The following is a 24,032-nucleotide window of genomic DNA, read 5'->3' as shown; positions in this document are numbered from 1 at the left end:
TTGCTTTTAATTTTCCTTTTCTTCATCAAGAGAATTTCCTGTTTAATTCCTCATAGTTTAATTTGATTACCAGTTTGCATGAGACCACAAATAGCTTTCTACAATTTTTATTTCAGCATCCTCTTGGATATTTTCTTTTTAAATTGAGCTATAAATTTAAAACCCAAAATATTTACAGTGCCCCATGGTATATAAAACAAAGCATTTACAGTACCCCACCGTATATGAAACAAATACATACTGCAAGCTGTTCAATAAATTCATGGAGTAATAAAATTTGTGTCTCATAAAACAGTCATATGTTAAGATATATAATATTTCTTTATTATATGAGACCTAACTGCTTCACATTAGATTTTTTCAGCAATGTTTCCCCCAAACTTTTTTTGCTCTGTCTTTTGCATAATAAATTTAATACCTTGGCAAGGTCTGCCTCTGATGTAAATCCTAGCCCATAAACAGTGTTGGCCCGAGGATCTGACCACTGTCCGAACTTCTGTGAGGTCTTTGTAAAGGTCATCCCTGGGGTGATGGTACTATTAATAATTGCCTGTAAAACAAAGAAAAATATGTAAAAACAAATACCTTAATGTATATATATATATACCAAATAAGTACTTCAAAGAATACAAAAGTTGTAAATTATCCAGAGACTAGAAATGCTTGTAAGACATAAATGTCCACGCCAGCATAGATCAAGACAGGAGAGAATGGGACGAGATGGGACAGAAAGGGACAAGACATGCATATGACGCCCCTCCCCTCCATTTTATGACATCCTATCTATGATAAATCTAATTATACTTGAATGCAGATAAAATGTACGTCCTATATTTGATATTTGCTTAAAATTTAAAATATCAGCCTTGAGTAAAATCTGTCTATAAAAGATCACCCAAGGCACAAGAGAAAAGTGGTCTTTATAGTCAAGTTTTTTTTTTATAAATGGCCATTTGGGAACCTAAGAAAGTGGTCATAATGATCAGGTGGTCGCTAAGGCATTAGCTAGTATATAAGTTGTAAATAAACATTTTTATCTGTATAATTTCACCAATTTTCTCTCAACCCTTTGTCTTAGAGACAGTATGTACAAAATTACAGCAGTTGTTAAACTAGAATGACAAAAGACCTTAATAGTATTAAGCGATTTGCATTTCTACTGAACAGAACTGTAATCTGCAAAGAAACAGTATAATTCAAAGGAAGAAAATTACAATGCAAAATGTACAAATGCATGTTCCACCAAAAACCTAATCAATGTAACAATAAAAAACCTCCTAATTGTACATACCAGGTACTCTCAGACTCTATTTAATTAGCAAATCTTTTAATTGTATTGTTCGCTCAATTAACGTAATTAGGATTCTCAGGACGACAGTACTAATCTAAATGATGAGAATACCCGCAGTACAAGGGACTTGGATATGGACATTTACCGTAAGGCAACCAATCGCATGCGATAAACATTAATTGATTCAGATATTGATTTAAAGCATAAATAGAAAATACATATACACTTTCTGTCCATGTTAAATACTGCATCTGTCGAATGTATCAGGGCTTTCCTCTTCTCTATCTAATGAAATATATACCCATACAAGATACAAATTCACCTATTACCATTTTAACACAGAGAAAATAAATTTACATTCTCATTGGATGGCAAAAGTGCAAACACCTTTATTTTTTTTTTTTTTTTTTATTTCTTGCAGCAGGAAATGTTTCTGAGATAACAGAAGGTACAATAATAAATTTCCCTCCGTCGTAGTTTCCGTTTAGTCAATCAAGTGCAGCTTGTAGAATTTGCCAACAGAAATAAAAGCCATTCAAATTTCAAAGGTATGAAATTTAGGTGAACTCGGAGCCTAAATGGCTCCCACAGATGGTGCTTGCAATATCAGGTACCGAGAAAATGTTGGCATTACGAGGCTTAAAAAATTAGGGATGTTTTAGGGTAGCTGTTTATCGGTATTTTCATCAGTATATCGAATTGCAATGGTAAATAAACAGTACGACCATTTATATACAATTAATGACCTTGCCTAACTTTCTCATTTTATCCTCATGACTTATAACCTTTTGGCAAATCAAACATATTTTTACTCTCATATAAAACTGTTCCTTAGAATTGAACCAATTATTTATTTCCTTTCCTCATTACTTGTTTAATTTCATAAAGCCTCTGTCTTAAAATTTAGTAAAGAACAAAAATTATGTAATAATTCATGCACACAGAAAATCGGTTAATATCCTATAATAAAGCGTTTCTTGTGTGATTTTTCCTGCTATCACATAACATTGTGTGTTTACTACCGGCTAGCAGTACCTAGAAATGCCTGTAATTAAACACATAAATCCCTACACCTCCATACTCTGTTGTGTAAAATTTTGTGAGTGGTTTATTTTCGCTATATTCACGTTTTCACTGAAACCAAATAATTCTAAAAAAAAACACCAGACAAGTATTTCAGAAATCCATTGACATATACTTCAGAACAATAGTTCGAGGAATTCTAAGAATCCCAAAATTAAACCTTTGTAAACGAAACTTGTATAGAAAATGGGGGGCATTAGGCTGGGATCGACAGACAATTGCAAGGACAACATATGTACAATGATGTACCACTCTCCCCGGCTGGCCCCTCCATAGATTCATAGGTATCCAAATGGCATTGTTCTCGTATAACCTGTCTTGCAATATAACTATACTACTGAGCTTGGCAGTGGAAAATCTATCCAAGATTTCTGTACACAACCTTGGCATTTCTCCACTGTATAGTATACAGAAAATGTGATTGAAGAAAAGTAAATTAACAGCACATGGAACTAATGCTTTTACCAAAATTAAATAAACACAAAATTATCTAACGGAGTATTCTCCTAGAACAGATGTGAAAGTTTACTGTGGATTCCATCCGACATCTGCAGTCGTAAACAACACACATATCTCATTCTTTGGGGCTTAATTTCAGGCTTAAGGAAAGACCCATTGATTGGCAAAGCTGGTCAAGTGGTCAGTATCAATACATCTGATAACGACAAGTAACTGACCAAAGGTAGCAGGATGATAAGAACAAGAAATAGAGATTATTATTAAAGATCATAGCTCATAATGACATCACCAAGGTGACAACAATTGGAAATGTCAAGGTTGTATGTAAGAAAATTATTGATACCTGAATGCCAATAAGAGCTTAAGGTTAAGATGGAAAATAAGGAAGGGAAAGCAAATCTTTATTTTCGAGAATTAATAATATCATGGAGATCATCAATATCTAAGGACTGGGAAAGTGTTATTGTCACTTAACAGGATTAGCTGGCTAGGACACATGAGACCCAGGTATTCCATGATATATATATGAACCAATTAATTTTGACGTTTGAGGCAAATTTGACTTATCAACATCAAATATTAAAAAAATAATTTTGTCTGTGGGACTGATCTTTGTATTGACACAGCAGGTATCATTATGATACGGACATGAGAAATAGGTCATGTATGAAATAGGTATCGTTATATTTATATGGTATCAAAGTACTAAAACGACATAGGTTAAGAAGAAGGATTAACTATTGATTAGTCCCACCTTCTGATGATCGCAACTTCATATTTTGAATGATTTGTTGGTGTCATAATCACTAGAAGGTTGGAATAATCAATGGTAAATCCTACTTTATCGATGTTGTTTTGGTATTTTGAAACCATCATATTGACAGAGATTAGAGAAGGTTGCTTACCTTGGATCCATCCACACTGATAATCCTATATGTATTCCTTGTACTGTCATAATAATAGGACACATTGACGGACGACTGACAGGCGGGCACCCAATTCTTCTTCGTCTCGGGGTCGATCTGGAACACATGGGCTTTGGTGGTGAAGAAGGGCTGCTCCCTAAAAAGTATAAATAAAAATAATGAGGTTAAAGCGTCACAAAAATGAAGGTCATCTTTAAAGAAACCAGAATGAATATTTTCTGAAATTGAATTTGTGAGAAATATTTTTGTAACTGAAGATGAAATGTTGTCACCAAACAAATCAATGATTTCCTAATATTTTAGATAAAAACACACATTTGGATTTTTTTTATCACACAGTATGAAATGAGTACCTCGCCATCTCTTATACCAATCTAGCAGGCTGAAAAACAATAGAACTGGAGAAGACCAGCTATTTTTGTCAGAACACCTCGAGGCATATACTGTTGATGATGGTAGTGGAGGTGTTAGTGCCGACTACGACACTCGAGGTAACCTGAGGCACCAACGTGTAGCATCACCATAATAAAGTCGTGGTAAACTCGAGGTATCAAAGTGCTAGATTACCACAATGTGTATTGAAATGTACGGGACATCATGAATTCATTGTAACAGCTCTAAATGAGTTACAGGACATTATGTAGATGTGTACTTATTCAACACTGCCAAAGAACAGGTCTTTTACAACTTTTGTTTACCTCAACAAAATTGGGTTATGAACATGCCATGCACATGGATACATGCAGTTAATTGAGTAAATAATTTCTGAACAAGAATGAAAGTAAAACAATAATGTTATTCATTTTTTAACAAAAAACATTGGATACATTTTAACATTATATGTATTACATGTATCTATACACTGTAAAATCAATATTTTATGTATGTGATTGGACTGAACAATGGTGAGTATATTCATGTTTGATACTTATCATTAACATTGATATTGATAATATACCCATCCTAGAAATAAGATACATGTTGCCCTGATGATCAATACAAAGCCAATATATATGGGACCATCTACCCACCGTAGAATACTTAGAACAGCCACCGGAGTAGACAAAGTCCTCACAATTCTCCTTCTGGACATCTTACACAAAATAGCATCCTAATTTAGACCCCACGACAACAATTAAAGTGCCGATAATGCACACACATTCCAGTGGAGATATACAATATTAGTAAGCCTGTTGGTCCGTCATTATCACGACCAGCCCCAATAGACATTCCTGTATAATCCACACTGATTTGCCAGTCTGAAGGTACCGGTGCAGGCTCACCAGTATAATACTAGCTTCTCCACTGATTATTATTCTTGGCAAAATTTGTTTCTTTCAGCCAAAATGCTACTACAGGTGTTTCATCATGGACCGACATGGACTGTCAATTTGTAAATGCCTTTCATGTCCAGCCGCCTAATCTTGACATTGTTTGTAACATTGGTGGGATTGCATGTTGTACACTATCCTGAATACACAATCAGAAGTTATTGGTCCGGGACAGGTATTTTACAAGGCCCCTCATATAAAATTTTGCCATTATTAAATGGCCGATATACATGTGACAGAATGACAATACAGGACTTTGTTCTCAGAAATGTTTACTCTCGCTTGGAGGTCGACATTAAAATGCGAACCCAGGTCACCCAGAAGACTGACACTCGATGTTTAATCAATCACCGATTCGACGTCCCACTTTTAATATCTCCTCACCTAGCGTTACTACACTAAGACCCCGAGTACCTCCCCTAAATCAATGAATTGATCTAACTTGTTAGGCTATCACATGTCATCAAAATTAAGGATCGGTGTATACACAACCGACCAAAATAATTACCCCCAATATCGAGACATTTTATTTAGAACAAGTTTTTATGATCAATGTGTACTGTCTTTATGCTTTATATTGATGTCATATATCAATGAATCTACATTCCAGCGACCTATTTCAATTAACTGCCAGTACCACCAACAGAGAACCTTCATCGTACTTGCTATATATTTTTTCTGTGGATCAAATGAATCTGGTTTGTATCATTAATATGTGATCTCTATACAAAAGTCTTTTCAAAAAGTAGCATTGCATACTGGATATATATTTTTAACTCTTTTTATGATCAATAAATGAAATGTTTTGTGAAGGTCATACTCTATCCAGGTACATACAAGGATAGACAGTGGGCAGCATATATTGCTAGCTAATCAATAATTTTATCAATAATCTAATATTAGGACATACATAAACTGTTACAATTGCTTCAGAGAACTCCACAAGTTCCCTAATATATGTTGACATGGCATTCATTTTTGAAATCTGCCGTATTTGAAACAAACTTGACTCATTTTATTAATTTAGCAACAAAGATATGACATTGTTAGCATTTAATCAGTATCACGAAAGAATGGTTGACTTAACATTTTTTGGGGTGTTTTTTTGGTCTCTGCTAAAATACACAGGTTTTCATTACCTTGCAATTGCTATTTAAATACATGTACCTAGGGTGCAATCAAATTTCAATATTTATAAATGATTCCTTATTCACTAAGGAACCCCACCGGTACCCCCACCTCCAACATAAAAAAAAATCTTTAATATCTATTTAGAATTTGTGATGCATGGCCTTGAAGAAGACATCAAAATTTGTCCACATTATACAAATATCAAGCAAATAACAAGTAAATTGGATATCAAATGGGAAAAGTCACAAACAAACAGTCTAAAAGTATATTCAAGTTTAAATAAACTATTGGGAAAATTCACAAGCCATTAAAATCGGTGATAGATCATATACAGCCACTACACCCTACTAATTATCTATGTATGTATTCACAGTGGGTGCCTGTAACCGTACACCAAAACGTGAAACCAAGGAATGTATTCCAGTAATTAAAAGGCAAATATTGATCAATACACTATATCGCTGACTACTATATCAGCAAATGCGATAGTTGGGTATATTAAATGTTCATATAAAAACCAAGACAGGCAATATACTATGCAAAATACCTTTGTAATGTTGATTTCTTATAATGTGTCAGAAGTTTTACAGAGGAAAATTTCAAATCGATATATTTACATTCAGAGTGTTTCGTCACTATATGAATCAACCAACTGACGAAAACAAACATTTGTCTATGAATACACTATGAATACAACGATTCTTGTGCATCGTTCAGCTGATTTCAAACATCACGCCAGTCTCATATCGATAAAAGTTAGTCCCCCACAATATTTTAATGTATAATCTTTAATGTGATGTTTCTTGATGTAGAATCAACTATGGTTTACTGTAATAAGTCGATCAAATCGTATTTTAACTAAATTTCCTGTTTATAGTTTGTCATTTGCAATAAAAGGTCAACCGGAAGGCCGAAGCTTGAAAACGCCACGTTGTGGAAGGCGCTCCACGGGATATGTCGATAGCTTCTGCTATTCATATAGCCGCTATGAAAATTAGAAAAATACATTCAATCCCTGTTTGATCCTCGAGGATCTGTGGTTTGGATTTTAATTTTGTTTGGTTATACATGGACATGGAGGTGGATGAATGATAAAGTCCCTGGAGAAAAACCATCAACCTACATTGAGAACCTGGCAACTGGGTTTTCAATTTGGAACCCATAGGTGAGTAGGATTATCTTAACTCATCAGTCACTATTGGCCACCGTGGCCACCACAGCTACTATTGGCCACCGTGGCCACCACTGCCACTATTGGCCACCGTGGTCTCTGGCGAATCCTGCTACACACACCATCCAAAAACTCATAAAACTCAAAATCAACAATAGCAATGATTCATATTTAAATACTTTTCTGGATCATAAATTGACATAGCTTTCAGGGAATTTGCTTATTGTTAATTTTCATTACATATAACAATATATCCTTAATATTTGTTTGAGGCCATGTGTCACAAATTACTCCATTGCATGCTCACAAGTCTTGTACAGAGTTTTACTTGTTTACAAATTTTTGTTGAACCTATGATTATATATGCACAGCTTCAATTCTGTATCTTAATTACCTGACAATTATAAATAAAATACCTGTTATTCAAAACATCCTTATTAACAAAGCCTAACATATACAGAACAACAGAAACTGAGGAAACTTTCTGAAATGAAATTGAATACTCAAAGGAACTCTAAACTCTATACAAAACCAATCCACTCAAGTTCTCACCTAATTCCAACAGACTGTTTCATATGAGGCATTCGGATCTTGTCAACAAATTCCTTGAAAATATCACCTTAATTTTTTGTTAACATCAGAAATTCTGTTCACACTAAAGGTACATAATCCATGATGATGTAAGGTTTGATAGTGTTATTCCAGTCAGTGATATCCATGTAACTTAGTGTAAGTAAATGTCCAGGTATATATACATTGTATATACAGGTAGGCCAAACTATTCTCTACATTCACCTGAACTAATCCAAGTATGACAATAATTGACCTCGTTCTTTGTAGTTTTTACCTATCCCAAAAGACTGTCTGTAGTTTAAAAGGCTCAATCATTTTACCAGTACATATAATACGTACTAAGAATGTTTAGAACCAGCTATAGAAATTACATATTTATTTTACCTTATTATGATTTATGATCTGCTTTTTCCCTGCAATACAGTGTACATGCATTTTTGTACATATATTTCATTTTGTGAACTTACTGTAATCATTACAATATATTCCAAAGACATTTCGTGCATAAGTGAGTATCAATTTTGGCCCATGGTATATATCAATTAATTTGTAAATATTTTCTCTTCATTTACAGGTAAAAAGTGGTCAAAGTGTTTCAATATGCGACTAGTAGAAATCCACTTCTGGGCTTCAGTAGGTCATGGTGGCCAATCAAATGGTTCATTCACCCCTAAAACTTCATAATGAACTGGTCTAGTCTTTGATTTAGAAAAACTTTAATGGCCCTGATTTCTCGAAACAAACTTAAGTCAAAAACTGACTTAAGTCATACATTTTTATATAAGTTACATAAGGAGAAAAACTTTAGTTTTTACTTAAGTCTGCACTTTTGTTTCGAGAAATCTGAGCCGGGGTCCCGATATATATTACCACAAGTCCTTCACCACTGGGTCATTAGTTTGAATCCCAGGCAGAGCAGTTACCAGGTACTGACTATTGGTTGCTGATTTTTCTCTGAGTACTCTGGATTTCTTTCACATACACATCTGGCATGTTCTTGTTAAAACAATCAAACCAAAACAAAGACAAATTGTGGTGACACAATGTAGGCAGTTCCTTTGACTAGATGTAGAGAAGAAAGGAGGTAGCCAGTGCTCGCATTCTGTTTTACAGGTTAACAAGATCAGTTTTGATATTTTTGGGATATCATGGAATATTACTGAGGTGAAATGAATGTAATCAGTGAAAAAACAAGTCATGATTAAGGCACATACCAAAGAGCAAGATCTAGAATAGCGAAGAAAATGAAATATAAAATTCTGTAATTAGCAGCACGTCTATTGAATTTTTTTTTATATATCTTTCCCATTTTATATACATACATTACAGACAACTATAAGCTTAAAGTTGTATGTATAAAACATGCAAGAGTTTTTTTTTCTATTACATGTATATGTATACTTTGAACGCTTAAATCCATTATAAATTTGGTTGAGACCACAGTTTTATTGTGATGTTGTTATTTTGGTAAATGAAGGTATAGGTTTAGACTGTGTACACAACGTCTCGGTCTCCAGTGGATATTGAGGATGGGTCAATATTTAAACTGCTTACTATAGTGTACATTGTGTGAATAGAAGATCCAAATCATTTTCTGACATAAGACAAATATTTTCAGGCTAGTTTCAAAACAAGACCTTAAAACCTAACAAAAACATTAAAAGTTTCTTCTATTATTTGTCGGCTTAGCAACGAAAACAAATTTCAATTCTATATGGCTTACTGACTTATTTATTGAGGAAGTCAATTGATAATTTTATGTATATTATTCAAATACCATTGACTGAATTTGAAATTTTGTTTCAATGTATTTCAATTAGTTATCAAGTTTCTTCCTTATACCTGTTCAATTTCCTTAAAAACTATCACCATAAAAAAGTACATGTCTTCATCAAATTTGCAACAACATTACTTACACATGCATTACAAAGTAAAATTTCTGTATTCTCAATTTAATAGTTGCAAAACATATCAGGCCAAAAATGATAGGACATTTTAATAAGAATTTTCCCATATTTCTTTCCTTATTTGTTGCAAATATAGACCAGGATACTGATTGACATCACAATCAATACCTACCCCCAAGGACAGATAACTCTGTGAGCTAAATATACAGAATTTATTATGAAATACAGGACAGTATAGAATGGATATATGGGTTACTCTTATATTATGCCTGGCCTCCTCCCTCATTTTTACGACTTTGACATAGTTATAAAATTAAACCAAAGAAGATTATGTATGGTATGTATCTTATTGTATATTGGTATGTACTATATACATGTGCATGCAGTATTTACAAAATTCATCTTCGTATGGACCATTGCATTTTTTTTTGCTACATGTACATGTACAGTAATTTATATAAAGAAGGCTAAAACCACTATCAATAATGAAGATCTATCTCTGATAACATGTAGAAACGGTATATTATATAGCCACCCAAAAGAGCCAGGATCCCTTTAAAGTTCTGCTGAAGACAGATACCAGTTTTATTGACCGATTGGCTTTGAACACCCAAATTTGTTATCTCTGTACTTCATAGACCTGTCTGGAAATAAACCTCACCCCTATAGCTAGAGTTTCAAAGTTAGCCAGTACATCAGTGTTAAAAACATTATGATGCCAAGATTGTTCTCTTCAAGCCACAAATCTATTTTCATATACTATGTTTGTTATTGGTAGGTCTGTATTTTTTCAAACTGAAGGCCAAAGACACACAGTAAAAGTTTATGCAAGCAAAAATGGTTGAAGTACATGTATAATCTTAATTATATATATATATATCTTGTTCCCACCTGAAAACATATTTTTAATTCTTTTTCTATAGTAGGAACATACCTGAATTATGGTATTTCAGGGGTAAATGTGTTATATGTTTCATGTCACACACTGAGGTGATCAAATTATCTCCCCTTTTACAGTATTAATTGTTTCATATGCTCATTCATTTTCTTGTTTCAGAATAATTTATTGTTCCATGTGTTCCATGTGAAATCATGATAAGAAACATTTAAATTTCTGAACCCAACAAGAACAATATACATATGTACATGTAAGAGATATTGTCAGTTTTATGCCTTGAATAATCTTAAACATCAGTAAAGTTTAGCAGTAAAACAGCATTAAACCTCAATGTATAAAGGTTTAACAAGGAAACAGAGATTGTGATGAACGTATCCTTAGATTTTAGAACTGTCTATATCAGTAGGACACAGAATCAACCGGAAATGGCGGTATTTACATGTCATTCTAAAAGTTTTCTTTTGCAGCTTAAAAAAGAAGGCTTTGTTTTCTATCAAAATTCAGTTGACAGACAGATGAATATCAAGGATGCAAACAAAGGAGTTGAATTTGCTCCAATTTTTTCTGGGGAAATGAAGAAATAAGAAAATACATAAAATGCATACAATAACTTATTTGAGGACCAAGTTCTTAAGTACACTTCCACTCTACAATAATACTTATGATAAACCTTTCAGATACTATAGATATTATAGATGTTAAAGGTTGTCAGCAAGCTGTACAATATGTAGCCACAGCTATAAATAGAAGCCTATTTATAACATTATGAAAACCCCATTATTTTTACAAAGTAATGAAATTATATGCTTCAAAGCTGGTTGTTAAACCAAGACAGTGAGAACAAATTTAATTGCTGATACTGGAACATTCTTGTAAGTCAATATTTGACCTTTGGAAAAATAAAAATATTATCGAGCTGCTAAGGAAGATATGAAATAGAATATATATGCTCAATTTAATTGCTGTATTTCATTTTTTGGAAGAGAATTGTATCTGCACGAAGCTACATACTTATGCAAGTCCAATTTGAATTAAACTAAACGTGAACTTTTTTTTATGTTCAATTTCAAATTGATAATTTAAGTCTTAATATAACCTACTCTTCTTCTCCTATGTCCAGATCCTCAAAAAAAACTTCATCATCCGATGACAAGGCGGTTCCATCAAATGAGCTATGAAACACAGAATCTTGAGACGTTTCTGAGAGAGTTGACGCAGAAACAGAGGCTAGCATTATTATTCCACCGAACGACTTCAGAAATGAACCAGACAAGTTAAGCCTTGGATATGTATCAACCTTATAAGACTGGCAAGACTTCGTCACAACGTTTCTGGTCAATGTCTGCTATATATCACATCCCTATAGGCACCGAGAAAAATACTGGCTTTTCCGTGTCGATACCTACACTTCCGAAACAGTACAGAATATACTCCCCATATAAACATTAATTGCATGACTAAAAAAATAGAATCAACTCGTGTCCAGAGTGAAAATGTCAATAATGTAAACACCACTTTGCTTTTAGGTGTCAATACCCCATTGAGGCACCTTCTCAGAAAAAAAAATATCACTAACCTCTATGAGATTGTATAGCAACTTCCTGAATTACCCCTTATTGGGCCCCTGTAGACAAAACCTGGATAGATGTTGACAAGGTGACAGGAGATGTCCATTGCAATAAGTCACCCTGTCAATCAAGACTCATCTATTACCTGCAGTGACTGGGTATACATTAAGGACCTGGTTAGCTTGTCATAGCCGAAAATTGTCACATGTAGGTATTTATGTTGCCCTGGAGGCAATTGTAACAGATCTTATATCAATTTTCTGTTTTATTTTCACATAATTCTCTGACTGGACATGTAAACTTTATGATGCTATCTCATAACATTCATTTACACAGAAGTCTACATCAGGCCCTCTAGGGCTAAAACAGCATATTGAGATGTACATGTTTTCAAGGATATCACAGGAAAAGTACATAGAATTTAATATAAATGTTTGAAAGTCAAATAAGAAACACCAAGGGTTATTCAGAGTTCAAATTAAAGATGTAACTGAGTATATATATAAGGTTATCACTTTGTGTCACTATGTATTTTCAGTACAGTACTTCAGCTACCTTGCAAATGTTACACTTATCTGAAGAAAAAGGAGGAAATCAAAGTGATTATAAAAACATGGGCCATTATTAGACTAAATACTACATTTTACATGTATGTATATATACAAATAGGATTTCGACTTAAGGTATCACAGTTGTAATAGGTATGTGGGCGGTGTGTAAACCTTTGCTTAGTGACTATCTCAGGAGTATATATATATACATAATGATGGACATTAAGTAATTTGAGTTTGGGTTATTAGGTTTAACATCCTATTAACAAATTAACCAGGGTCATTTAAGGATGACCTCCCATGCGTGTAATGTGTTGCTGTGTGTGAATGTCTGTATTTGGGAGGCTGCAGTATATTTGTTATATATTTCTATAATTCAGCATGGGTCCTTGAATAATTTTTTTTTAATTAGGGCTTTTCTTCAAATGTTGAAAGGAACTATTGTTTTTGTTAAGTTTCCTATTCTTATCATTCTTATTATTCTTCTTTCTGTTTTTGTGAACGCTCTATCAGTCAAACGGTAAGACATAGGATAAAAATGATTTCAGTGTGTTCAAGATATTTTTTTGGGGCCGCGGTGGCCGAGTGGTTAAGATGTCCCGACATATTACCACAAGCCCTCCACTTCTGGGATGCGGGTTCGAATCCCATGTGGGGCAGTTGCCAGGTACTGACTGCTGACCGGTGGTTTTTCTCCGGGTACTCCGGCTTTCCTCCACCAACAAACCTGGCACGTCCTTACATGACCCTGGCTGTTAATAGGACGTAAAACTAAAACAAAGACAGGTATCTAAAGGTGATCCATGAACAAAATAAAGTAGGTAAAAAAAAACCAAATGGCCGCCATGACATAAAACCTAAAAACACAAAAACTGCTATAACTCAAAAAGTATGAAAGCTATTTCAAATCTGAAGGTATTTGGTTGTAGGGAATGAACATATCTAACTTTTCTCCGTTACATGTTTCCACAAAATATGTCTCATTAAAAAGCTTGCTAGAGGTCAAATTTAACAATTTAAATTTTTTTTTATTATATAATTTTTTTAAATTTCTTTGGATTACATCGATTTAGTATGTCATTCTGAAGATTTTGATGTCTTCAAATTTAAAATTGGTCAACAAATTTGCCCGTCACACAAGATCTTCCACTTATTACCATGATCAATTCTTGTCAATATGGTGTTGATTTAAATTCAAATATGGCTGCAATGACATCTGCACTTCCGGTTTAACCTAGACAGCCATAACTCGTTAACCACTTAGCCAATTTCTTTCATTTTGTTATTTGTTATGTAGAAAACTTTGTAATTGTACATTTTTCTCTAAAATATCAACTTTCGGTTGATCATGCATTCACTCATAATGGAAATTCACCGTTTTCGTTGAAAATCACGAAAACAACTTCTTGTCAAGTTCTACATGGTATAGAGGCTTGATATTGTGCATGAAGTATGCTTAGGTAGTTGACTATCAGGTTTGAAAAAATAAACGACCTTGACCTTCAGAGTGCTTGTGATTTTAGAGCTATGAAAATGATCCAGTGACATGAAATTACAGCTCATTGAGACAGCTGTAGCTCGTTTACCACACCGCCAATTTCTTTGATTTTTGGATATGTTATGTAGAATTGAAAGTGAAACAATTAAATTAATGAACACATTTCTGTTATATGTGAACTTTCGGTTGTAAATAAGGGTCAAAGTTCAAAAGTGCAATTTTTTGACAAAATCATTAATAAATCTTTTTCTCAAATTCTAGTAGGCCGACAGACCTAATATTTAGCATGTAGCATGCTGACATAAATGCCTACCAAGTTTGTTAATATGATTGACCTTCATCTATATTCAAAGTCACAGAGACCAAAAAACTGAAAATCTTCAAATGACGTCTGCTGTTCTGCAATGCCTAGATACCTAATATAGACATGCATGATGCTGAAATAAATGGCTACCAAGTTTGTAAATATGAAAGACCTTGACCTTCATTCAAGGTCACTGTGGCTAACAATCTTAAAATCTTCAAATTACTTCTTGTGAAGTTTTGAAATGGCAAAGACCTGTAACTGGACGTGTAGGACATCGACACAAAGCGCTACCAAGTTTGTTAATGTGAATGACCTTGATGGGAATACCTTTTAGGTGAAAAGCCCGTCAAATTGTCCCCGTGACAATTTCTAGTTATACATGTATTTAGAATTCCTAACCTGAAGATCATCTCACAGAAACACTTCTCAGTTATCTTAACAGTGAAAATGTAAATGTATTTTTGACCAATAAAATTCCCACCAATCTATTCCAAGAGGCCTATTACAAATGACCATGCAATCAAATGTTGAACTCAAATGTTAATGCCCGACTGACCTTTGAACAGTCAACATTAATTAAGTTTCAAAGAAGAACAAATTAGGCACAAAAGGTTAATCTACTAAAAATCCCTCACAGAATCAGTGATTAGCTTAATGTACAAAGGCCATTTCACATTAAACCAATCACTAGATCTTTAAGGCAATTTAATCTATAGCTTTATTTCAGGAATACATGGACATGCTCTGTGGTGAGGAAGCTCACATCTGGGAGACAAATTAACACAGCAGATAAAACTGTTCATTATCCAGTAATAAAAAACAGTCAGTCCCACAGAATAGTGTGTTCAATTTACTGGCAACATGTACATCTGTAGGCTATTCTAGTGCACCTGCTTTGAATGAAATATAAAGATGATGGGGAAAAACTATAAAAAAAATATCCTTGGGATATTACGTCAAAGGTTGAGTTCAATATCCCCCTGCTCCAAATCAAAATAATTTTTGAAATTCATTAAAAATTAAACATCAAAAAGTTCCATCCATTAATTTAGATATAATGACCATGCATGGTTATATACATTTAATATCTTACGACATTCCACTTCATTATTCTAAGTCAACCACAATACATCATCAACTAGGATGATGTTGGTACATACATACCTGGTAGTAGCCATATATATATATCGTAGGTAGGTCAACTTTCGTTTCTATGGAAACATGTTAATCAAAAGAAACATTTTCTTTTTATAATTATCATCCTAATCATTGTTTCATGCAGTAGAAATAGAAAAGGTAATATTTAAGAAGACTTAGGTAATATTGAATTTCAACCAGCGATATCCATCTGTGCAATCCAATTTAGATTCGCAACTGTTAGAACTTCAGGTTCCTCACATTTTTTCAAAACCTACTAATTCTATAATAATACATTACCTCCCCTTAGACAAAAGCTCATGTGTTGTATACATACCTAAACTATTTTTAGGCCTAATTTCACTGATAATTTGGATATTCTAGACACTGATATTGATGTTGGCTAGTCTGTAATAAATCCACCCATATAAAACTGAAAGAATCTTTGAGATTGACCCACAAAAGCAACATTTACTTATCAGCAAGAATTAGGTCAAGGTCATAACTTTAGCAACATGAGATCTCAAGTAAAATACTTTAATACCCTGAAGGAAGATGGGATATGTTTTAGGGACTGAAGTATAGACCCCATACAGTGGATAGGTAACTGACCAACAGAGAAACGCCACCAAGGTGTAATGGAGAACTGCCTGGTGTGCCAGTAATGGTACTATAGCAGTAGAGAATTAATCACAGGGGTGTATACATTAGTAATGTGATTATACACTTAGTATTAATTGATGTGTTAGAATCTGATAGGGCAGATATGACCAACATACTCCTACACTATCTGTGGCCAATATATAGTCCAGTGAAACTCCTATCATTCATACGTATCCAACCAGGCCTGAGCCAAATAAATACTTTCAGGTACTCTGATATATATTTCTATTATGGTTATCTGCTTTTGCGTCATAATAAAAGAACTTTTCTTACAACTGTCCTTGTTGAGTAGGTCTCATTGATTGCTACATTATTTATTTGTAAAAAAAATCAAAAATCTGTAGAAATATTTTTAGTTGACGTATGAAACTGCAATTCCAATAATGTATTACAGTACTTATATATCATGTAAATGATCATGATCGAAACCCGAAGTCATCTATATGTGTAACGTTTTTAACGGGTGTTACATAACCCCAGGTTCGCTCCTGTCCAGTATCGTGGATTTATTAGATATAATTGGCAAACACTTTTGTAAAAGTTCTGGTATATTTATTATGTTAACAAGAATTATATAAGGTTACAATAAAGTACATTGGTATGTAATTTTGGAACAGATACTTCAGTAGCTGTTCTGTTATAATATTAGTAAAAATGTCGATACGTTAGCTCATATGATGAGATCGTACTGTATTTGTAATAGTTACGATCGTTTATGATAAAAATCTAAATAATAGAGCCAAAATGACTTGTGCTACTAATTTCTGTAGAGGTTGCTTCCCTTGGATCGTATCACATCAACTTGTAAGCATTTAATTATAAGTTAGAATCATATTCACATTGTTTCCTTTACAACGTATATCGTCTGCTTTTGGGAGTATCCCATAATGCATCACGTCGTTGTGTAGGTAAACCAACGTAAGATGACGTTAACGTAAATAGTAAGTAATGCTCGAATATATAGAACACTAGTATTGAGAAACCAAACAAACTTGGATGCCTACCCATCGTTTAGGTGTAACTGACGACATCCTCTAAGGTAAGGTTGTGGAGTCTGAAGGTATTGTGACCAGCAGAGTGTGAGTCGAAAATCGAACTGACGTTTTGACGTTTCGGACGGCCTTTTATACTCGCCGCCGAGACCCTATTGACCAATCAGAATCGAGCTTACATGTTGTGACGTCACAATCTAGATTCCGCCAAACTGTAAACAACCGCCGCTCTCTGTCATGGAATTTCGCAGAATAATGGGCTTTCTGATGGTTTAGAGTGCATACAACAATAATACACGAATTAATAACATAATGAAGAATCTAAACATGCTTCGTTTACAGTATAAGGTAAGATAATCGACCTGCAATCGTCTTCAATCGTCTGAATCAAAGTTGATGAATCTCGCCATTTTGAATGGCATGGTCGATCCGCCATGTCAAAGTTGTCGGGAATTTCCGTTATAAATCAAGTATAATATATTTACGTCAGGATATATCTCATGTTTTATAAACATAGATATTATGATTATCTGCTAAAAAGTAGATAATGTAATATTCGTAACATATATCTAAATATAAGTATCAGTACTCTGATGCTTTTTAAATTGTGTATACTCAATAAAGTAAATATGGTATTAGTACTCTGAGGCTTTTTATGTTTGCTCAATAAAGTAATTACAGTATCGGTACTATAATGCTTATTGGGTTTACTATATAGTAAATACTATATAGCTAGGTACTCTGATGCTTTTTTATCTCAATAAAGTAAATACAGTATCGGCACTATAATGCTTATTGGGTTTACTATATAGTAAATACTATATAGCTAGATACTCTGATGCTTTTTTATCTCAATATAGTAAATACAGTATCGGTACTCTGATGCTTTTTTATCTCAATAAAGTAAATACAGTATCGGTACTCGGATGCTTATTGGATTAACTCAATGAAGTAAATACAGTATTGGTACTATGATGCTTTTTGTGTTTACTCAATATAGTTAATACGGTTTCGGTACTGTGATGCTTATTGGGATAACTATATATAGTAAATACAGTATCGGTACTCTGATGCTTATTGGGATAACTCAATAAAGTAAATACAGTATCGGTACTCCGATGCTTATTGGGTTAACTCAATATAGTAAATACAGTATCGGTACTCTGATGCTTATTGGGATAACTCAATATAGTAAATACAGTATCGGTACTCTGATGCTTATTGGGATAACTCAATATAGTAAATACAGTATCGGTACTCTGATGCTTATTGGGTTAACTTGATATAGTAAATACAGTATCGGTACTCTGATGCTTATTGGGTTAACTATATAGTAAATACTATATATCTAGGTACTCTGATGCTTATTGGGTTAACTTGATATAGTAAATATGGTATTGGTACTATGATGCTTTTTGTGTTTACTCAATATAGTTAATACAGTATCGGTACTCTGATGCTTATTGGGATAACTATATATAGTAAATACAGTATCGGTACTCTGATGCTTATTGGGTTAACTCAATATAGTAAATACAGTATCGGTACTCTGATGCTTATTGGGTTAACTTGATATAGTAAATACAGTATCGGTACTCTGATGCTTATTGGGTTTACTATATAGTAAATACTATATAGCTAGGTACTCTGATGCTTTTTTATCTCAATAAAGTAAATACAGTATCGGTACTCTGATGCTTATTGGGTTTACTATATAGTAATTACTATATATCTAGGTACTCTGATGCTTTTTTTATCTCAATAAAGTAAATACAGTATCGGTACTATGATGCTTATTGGGTTTACTATATGGTAATTACTATATAGCTAGGTACTCTGATGCTTTTTTTTATCTCAATAAAGTATATTGGATTAACTCAATGAAGTAAATACAGTATTGGTACTATGATGCTTTTTGTGTTTACTCAATATAGTTAATACAGTATCGGTACTGTGATGCTTATTGGGATAACTATATAGTAAATACAGTATTGGTACTGTGATGCTTATTGGGTTTACTATATGGTAAAGACAGTATCAGTACTTTGATGCTTATTATGTTTACTTAGTAAATAAGGTATCAGTACTCTGATGCTTATTGGAATTACTATTTGTTAAATACAGTATTGGTACTATGTTCAGTATCCGGAATTTCCATGTGCTCTTTCTATCTATATATTTAAATATCAAGGTGGTGCATGGCAATCACATGTGGCACAACATTACACAACATCCTGATGGCCAGAAGTGCTGCCATACCAAGAACCCCATTAACTTCAGCTTGTATCTGTGGTAATCAATTCCCAACATATACAACCACAATATATTACCCATGCAACCACTGTATATTAGTGGAACATTAATGTATGAGGCAAAGATTATTTGCAACGGAATTCAATGGTAAACATTTATATGTGAATTCCTCGAGAAATCACCTGCGCTAGACATTTCAAGCTAAAAACATTTATAAACACTCCTTGGTCTATACAATCAGATTTACCAATGTCAGGATTACAATTTTACAGAGATGTTGGAAGCTTTTATAGCTCTTATGAACATTAAACTCAAGTAAAATATCAAGAAGAATTTACATGACATGGGGTTAAACATAGGATTACAAAGAAGGGGCCCGGGGGACCTGTGTATTGCTTATTGGCATATCCTAGACTTAATTTTTATGGTAAAAACATTTGTTTTAATGAGAGATCATATCATCCTGTATACCAGGTAAACTAAACATAAAACTTTAAAAGGCAATTAAAGTTCCAAAGAGATGCAGAACTATAAATTTAACACTTTCCTTTGGGCGGACATTTTGGCATCCATACAGGAAGTGCAGTTTCCTGTTAACGCTAAAACTAATTTTTCATAACTTTTTATAGGTATTTTATGCTTGCTTTGAGCTCTAATTTAAATTTTTAATCAAGGCCTATTAAAATAGACTGTTAGCAGATATAAAATCTGTGTTATAATCGTGTACAGCGGTGATATTGGAGCTGTACAAGACTTTGAAATTATACGATAAAACACACGATGCTAATTTAACGATGACTCAGTCTGATAATAATTACACACATTATCTACAAACTCGAGACATATGCATTATATACGTCTGTATGTCATTAATGGAAAATCTTCTGAATGGAAAACGGTGCATGACCTAGATTTATATCTGTTGATTAACACAGGGACCTGACATGTTATTATTGTAAGGTTGAGAATTAAATGAAGAATAGAATATTTCAAAGAATCATATATTCAAATTTATGGAAATTTGTCTTTTTAGGGGGCTTAGGTCTTACCTATAGGGATTCAAATATATTTTTGGTGGACCATAATGGCCCATACAGGAATTATCAAGCCCCTGTGAGCATGCATAGACAGATATGATGGAACAGTGAGCCAGAGAAAATAATGGTATACAAGAAATCCCTTGAAATTCTATATTACCAAATCTCCCATTTATAAAGTACTTATCAAACAACAACCTGAAAGTACAGAGTCATAATTGTCCAGAAAATTAAAACATTTGGCAGTACATCAAAGGACACTAGGATAGCAGCAGATTACATTGGCAGACAATATTTTGTTTATTTTTATACATTGTCGTGTACAGTGGTGTCAGATGTCATACCAACAGTTTTAATGCAAGTGCTCATAACCTGTATACTTACCAGTTACAGGCATGTACAAGATCTACAGGAAAGTTGTGCAGGCACAAAAACTCAAAATTAATTACTGGCGACAAGAAACAAGAGAAAAGGCGAACTGATCACAAAAAACAGTGGCAAGTACGTAGTAAACAGGGAGCAGATGTTGACATGTGCATATTGTAGGAGGGGTGTGTATTTAGGAAGTAGTTTGGTCAACCAAAAACTGTAAACAATGTAGTAAACATCCTATAAACAGCCAGGGTCATTTACATAAGAATAAACCAGGTTTAGGAGGTCAGAGGGAAAGCTGGAGTATCATCGGAGAAAAACACCAGCCTAAACTACAGTCAAGAAACCCGGCACTGAATACAACTTACTGCCCCACAGGATTCAAACTCGTAACCCAGAGATGGAGGTCAGGCTGACGGTAATATGTTGAGACATATCTTAACGTCTCAGTCATAATATCAATGACCACTGTCATGCAAACAACAGTAAAGATATTTGTGACAATGTATTTAAATGAGGTCTGTAATTTACTAGCAATAGTCCCCTGTAGAACATCATATTTTAAGCATGTCAACCCCCGACAACATTGGCGCAGTTTCATGAAACAGTTATCAAGTGACCTTACAGTAATGAAATGGTCAGATTATGAATGCATGTCCGCTGTCACAGTATGCAGGTAAGATTATAAATTATTCAGATAGCATGCATATGTGTACTGCATATGTGAACTACAATGAATGGATTTTAACATTGTCAAAACTGCCATAGATATACATATATTTCTCTATTATTAAGTCATATTGCGGATATAAGACATATATTTCTCTGTTATTAAGTCATATTGCGGATATAAGACTTACACTGCCGGACAATATGCTGAATTCTTGGCAGAAGTTTATCACTCAATTATCTCCCCTTAATTAGTTCACAGGAGTTTCTATTTGTGGCCGTACCTGATACTTTTTTGCAGCTTAAAGTTGGGCTACGATATCGCCTTAAATTGACAAAATTATATTTCAAAGCAATATCAGAAGTATACAAATGCACCCCTTAAAACTGAAAGATAATGAAACCATGGATCGAGAATCAGACAAAATTGTAAGAACAGACTAGAAATTTTGGTAAGAGAAAAATTCTTGAATGGGACAAGGACGTGAACATCAAAGGGACTGGAGGTGATCATGATGTGGCACCACAATACACTGACATTTTGGCTTGGGCATAATCAAATCTCCTAACATTATTGATGTTCTTATTGACGTGAGTCCTTGTAGTAAGAAATCTATGTATGAAAGCATGTGTACTATAGGTCAAAATGATAGAACATTAAATTGCTCCTACCAGACAAACAAAATAAACATCACAAACCACATGCAGCATCAACAGGACAAGTGTAGGGTAGGTCTGGTTGTCATTACAGTGTTTCACTATATAGCATAACTGTCCTATTAGATACAGTGTAAACATCAGTATTCTGTACTTGAATATTACAGATTTAACTGTTCTTGTGGGTAGTAGGTATTGATTGTGACGTCATGTGTTTGCCAGAATAACGTCATACTTTTCGGAGAAAACGATGTGAATCGACCTCAGAAAATAATGATTTAACAATTGATACCTACCCGCAAGGGAGCTAACCCTGTAATATGCAAGGACATATACAGCATAATGTTAGAATAGATACAGCGTAATCGTCAGTATATAGAGCGTAATCATTGATATATGTCCGGTATAGATACACCATAATTGTCAGTAATTGTCAGTATAGATACAGCTAATCGTCAGTATATAGATACAGCGTAATCGTCAGTATATAGATACAGCGTAATCGTCAGTATATAGATACAGCTAATCGTCAGTATATAGATACAGCGTAATCGTCAGTATATAGATACAGCTAATCGTCAGTATATAGATACAGCGTAATCGTCAGTATATAGATATAGCGTAATCGTCAGTATAGATACAGCTAATCGTCAGTATATAGATACAGCGTAATCGTCAGTATATAGATACAGCGTAATCGTCAGTATATAGATACAGCTAATCGTCAGTATATAGATACAGCTAATCGTCAGTATATAGATACAGCGTAATCGTCAGTATATAGATACAGCGTAATCGTCAGTATATAGATATAGCGTAATCGTCAGTATAGATACAGCTAATCGTCAGTATATAGATACAGCGTAATCGTCAGTATATAGATATAGCGTAATCGTCAGTATAGATACAGCTAATCGTCAGTATATAGATACAGCGTAATCGTCAGTATATAGATACAGCTAATCGTCAGTATATATTTACAGTCAGTGGTGAATTGATAGTATAAACCCCGTTGATTTCAACCAAAGGCTACTCAACTTTATTTCTCGATAGATTGAGTATGTCACGCGCAATTTGGAGCCGCGCGGATGAATTTATGATGGTCCAAATCAGAAACTTTTGGTGTTTTCAGTAACCGAACGTACGTTCGATGAACATGTACATGTATCAAAATAGGTTTGAACACATATACATGTATGTGTGTAAATACAAATGTAGAAAAGTTACATTGTTTATGTTACTACCGTACCTCTTTGAGCAATGCTTCCGTGCGCGTATGATAAATAAACAATGTTGTACAATGTACAGTTTTGCACATTCCGATGACGTCGCAATGTTTACATGTTGTGTGTCTGTGAGTCTGTGTTGTTCTCTACAACATGTAGCCTAGATCTACATTATATTCGTATTTTTAACATCTTTGGTTGTACGCGAATGGATAAGATATGTCAGAACAACATCAGTATTTGAGTTGAATAAGTGTAACCAAAACGACCTAGCACGACAATGCATTTTTGTTCACCTCGGCGGACAGACAAGTCCTGTACGTTATCTAGAA

The 24,032-nt window shown here is 33.9% G+C and overlaps 1 protein-coding gene across 8 annotated transcripts in view; it reads right to left on the bottom strand.

The window, feature by feature from the left end:
* Window positions 1-24,032, bottom strand: part of LOC138333522 (homer protein homolog 2-like) — a 56,014-nt gene that overhangs the window by 11,603 nt on the left and 20,379 nt on the right. For 6 of the 8 annotated variants that reach the window (XM_069281955.1, XM_069281959.1, XM_069281956.1 and 3 more), the window contains 2 exons: window positions 3,739-3,895; window positions 419-550 (listed from right to left, as the gene is read on the bottom strand). In XM_069281955.1, the coding sequence (XP_069138056.1) occupies window positions 419-550; window positions 3,739-3,895 (289 nt within the window). Of the gene's footprint in view, window positions 1-418; window positions 551-3,738; window positions 3,896-4,790; window positions 5,235-7,944; window positions 8,112-24,032 lie in introns of those variants that run through there. The other 2 variants (XM_069281957.1, XM_069281954.1) reach the window with 2 other exon arrangements.

The sequence above is a fragment of the Argopecten irradians genome, chromosome 10 (assembly GCF_041381155.1).
Source record: "Argopecten irradians isolate NY chromosome 10, Ai_NY, whole genome shotgun sequence".
NCBI classification, from domain to species: Eukaryota; Metazoa; Mollusca; class Bivalvia; order Pectinida; family Pectinidae; genus Argopecten; species Argopecten irradians.
Note: the sequence above shows the minus strand (reverse complement) of the source record. Positions and strands in the feature narration are given on the sequence as shown.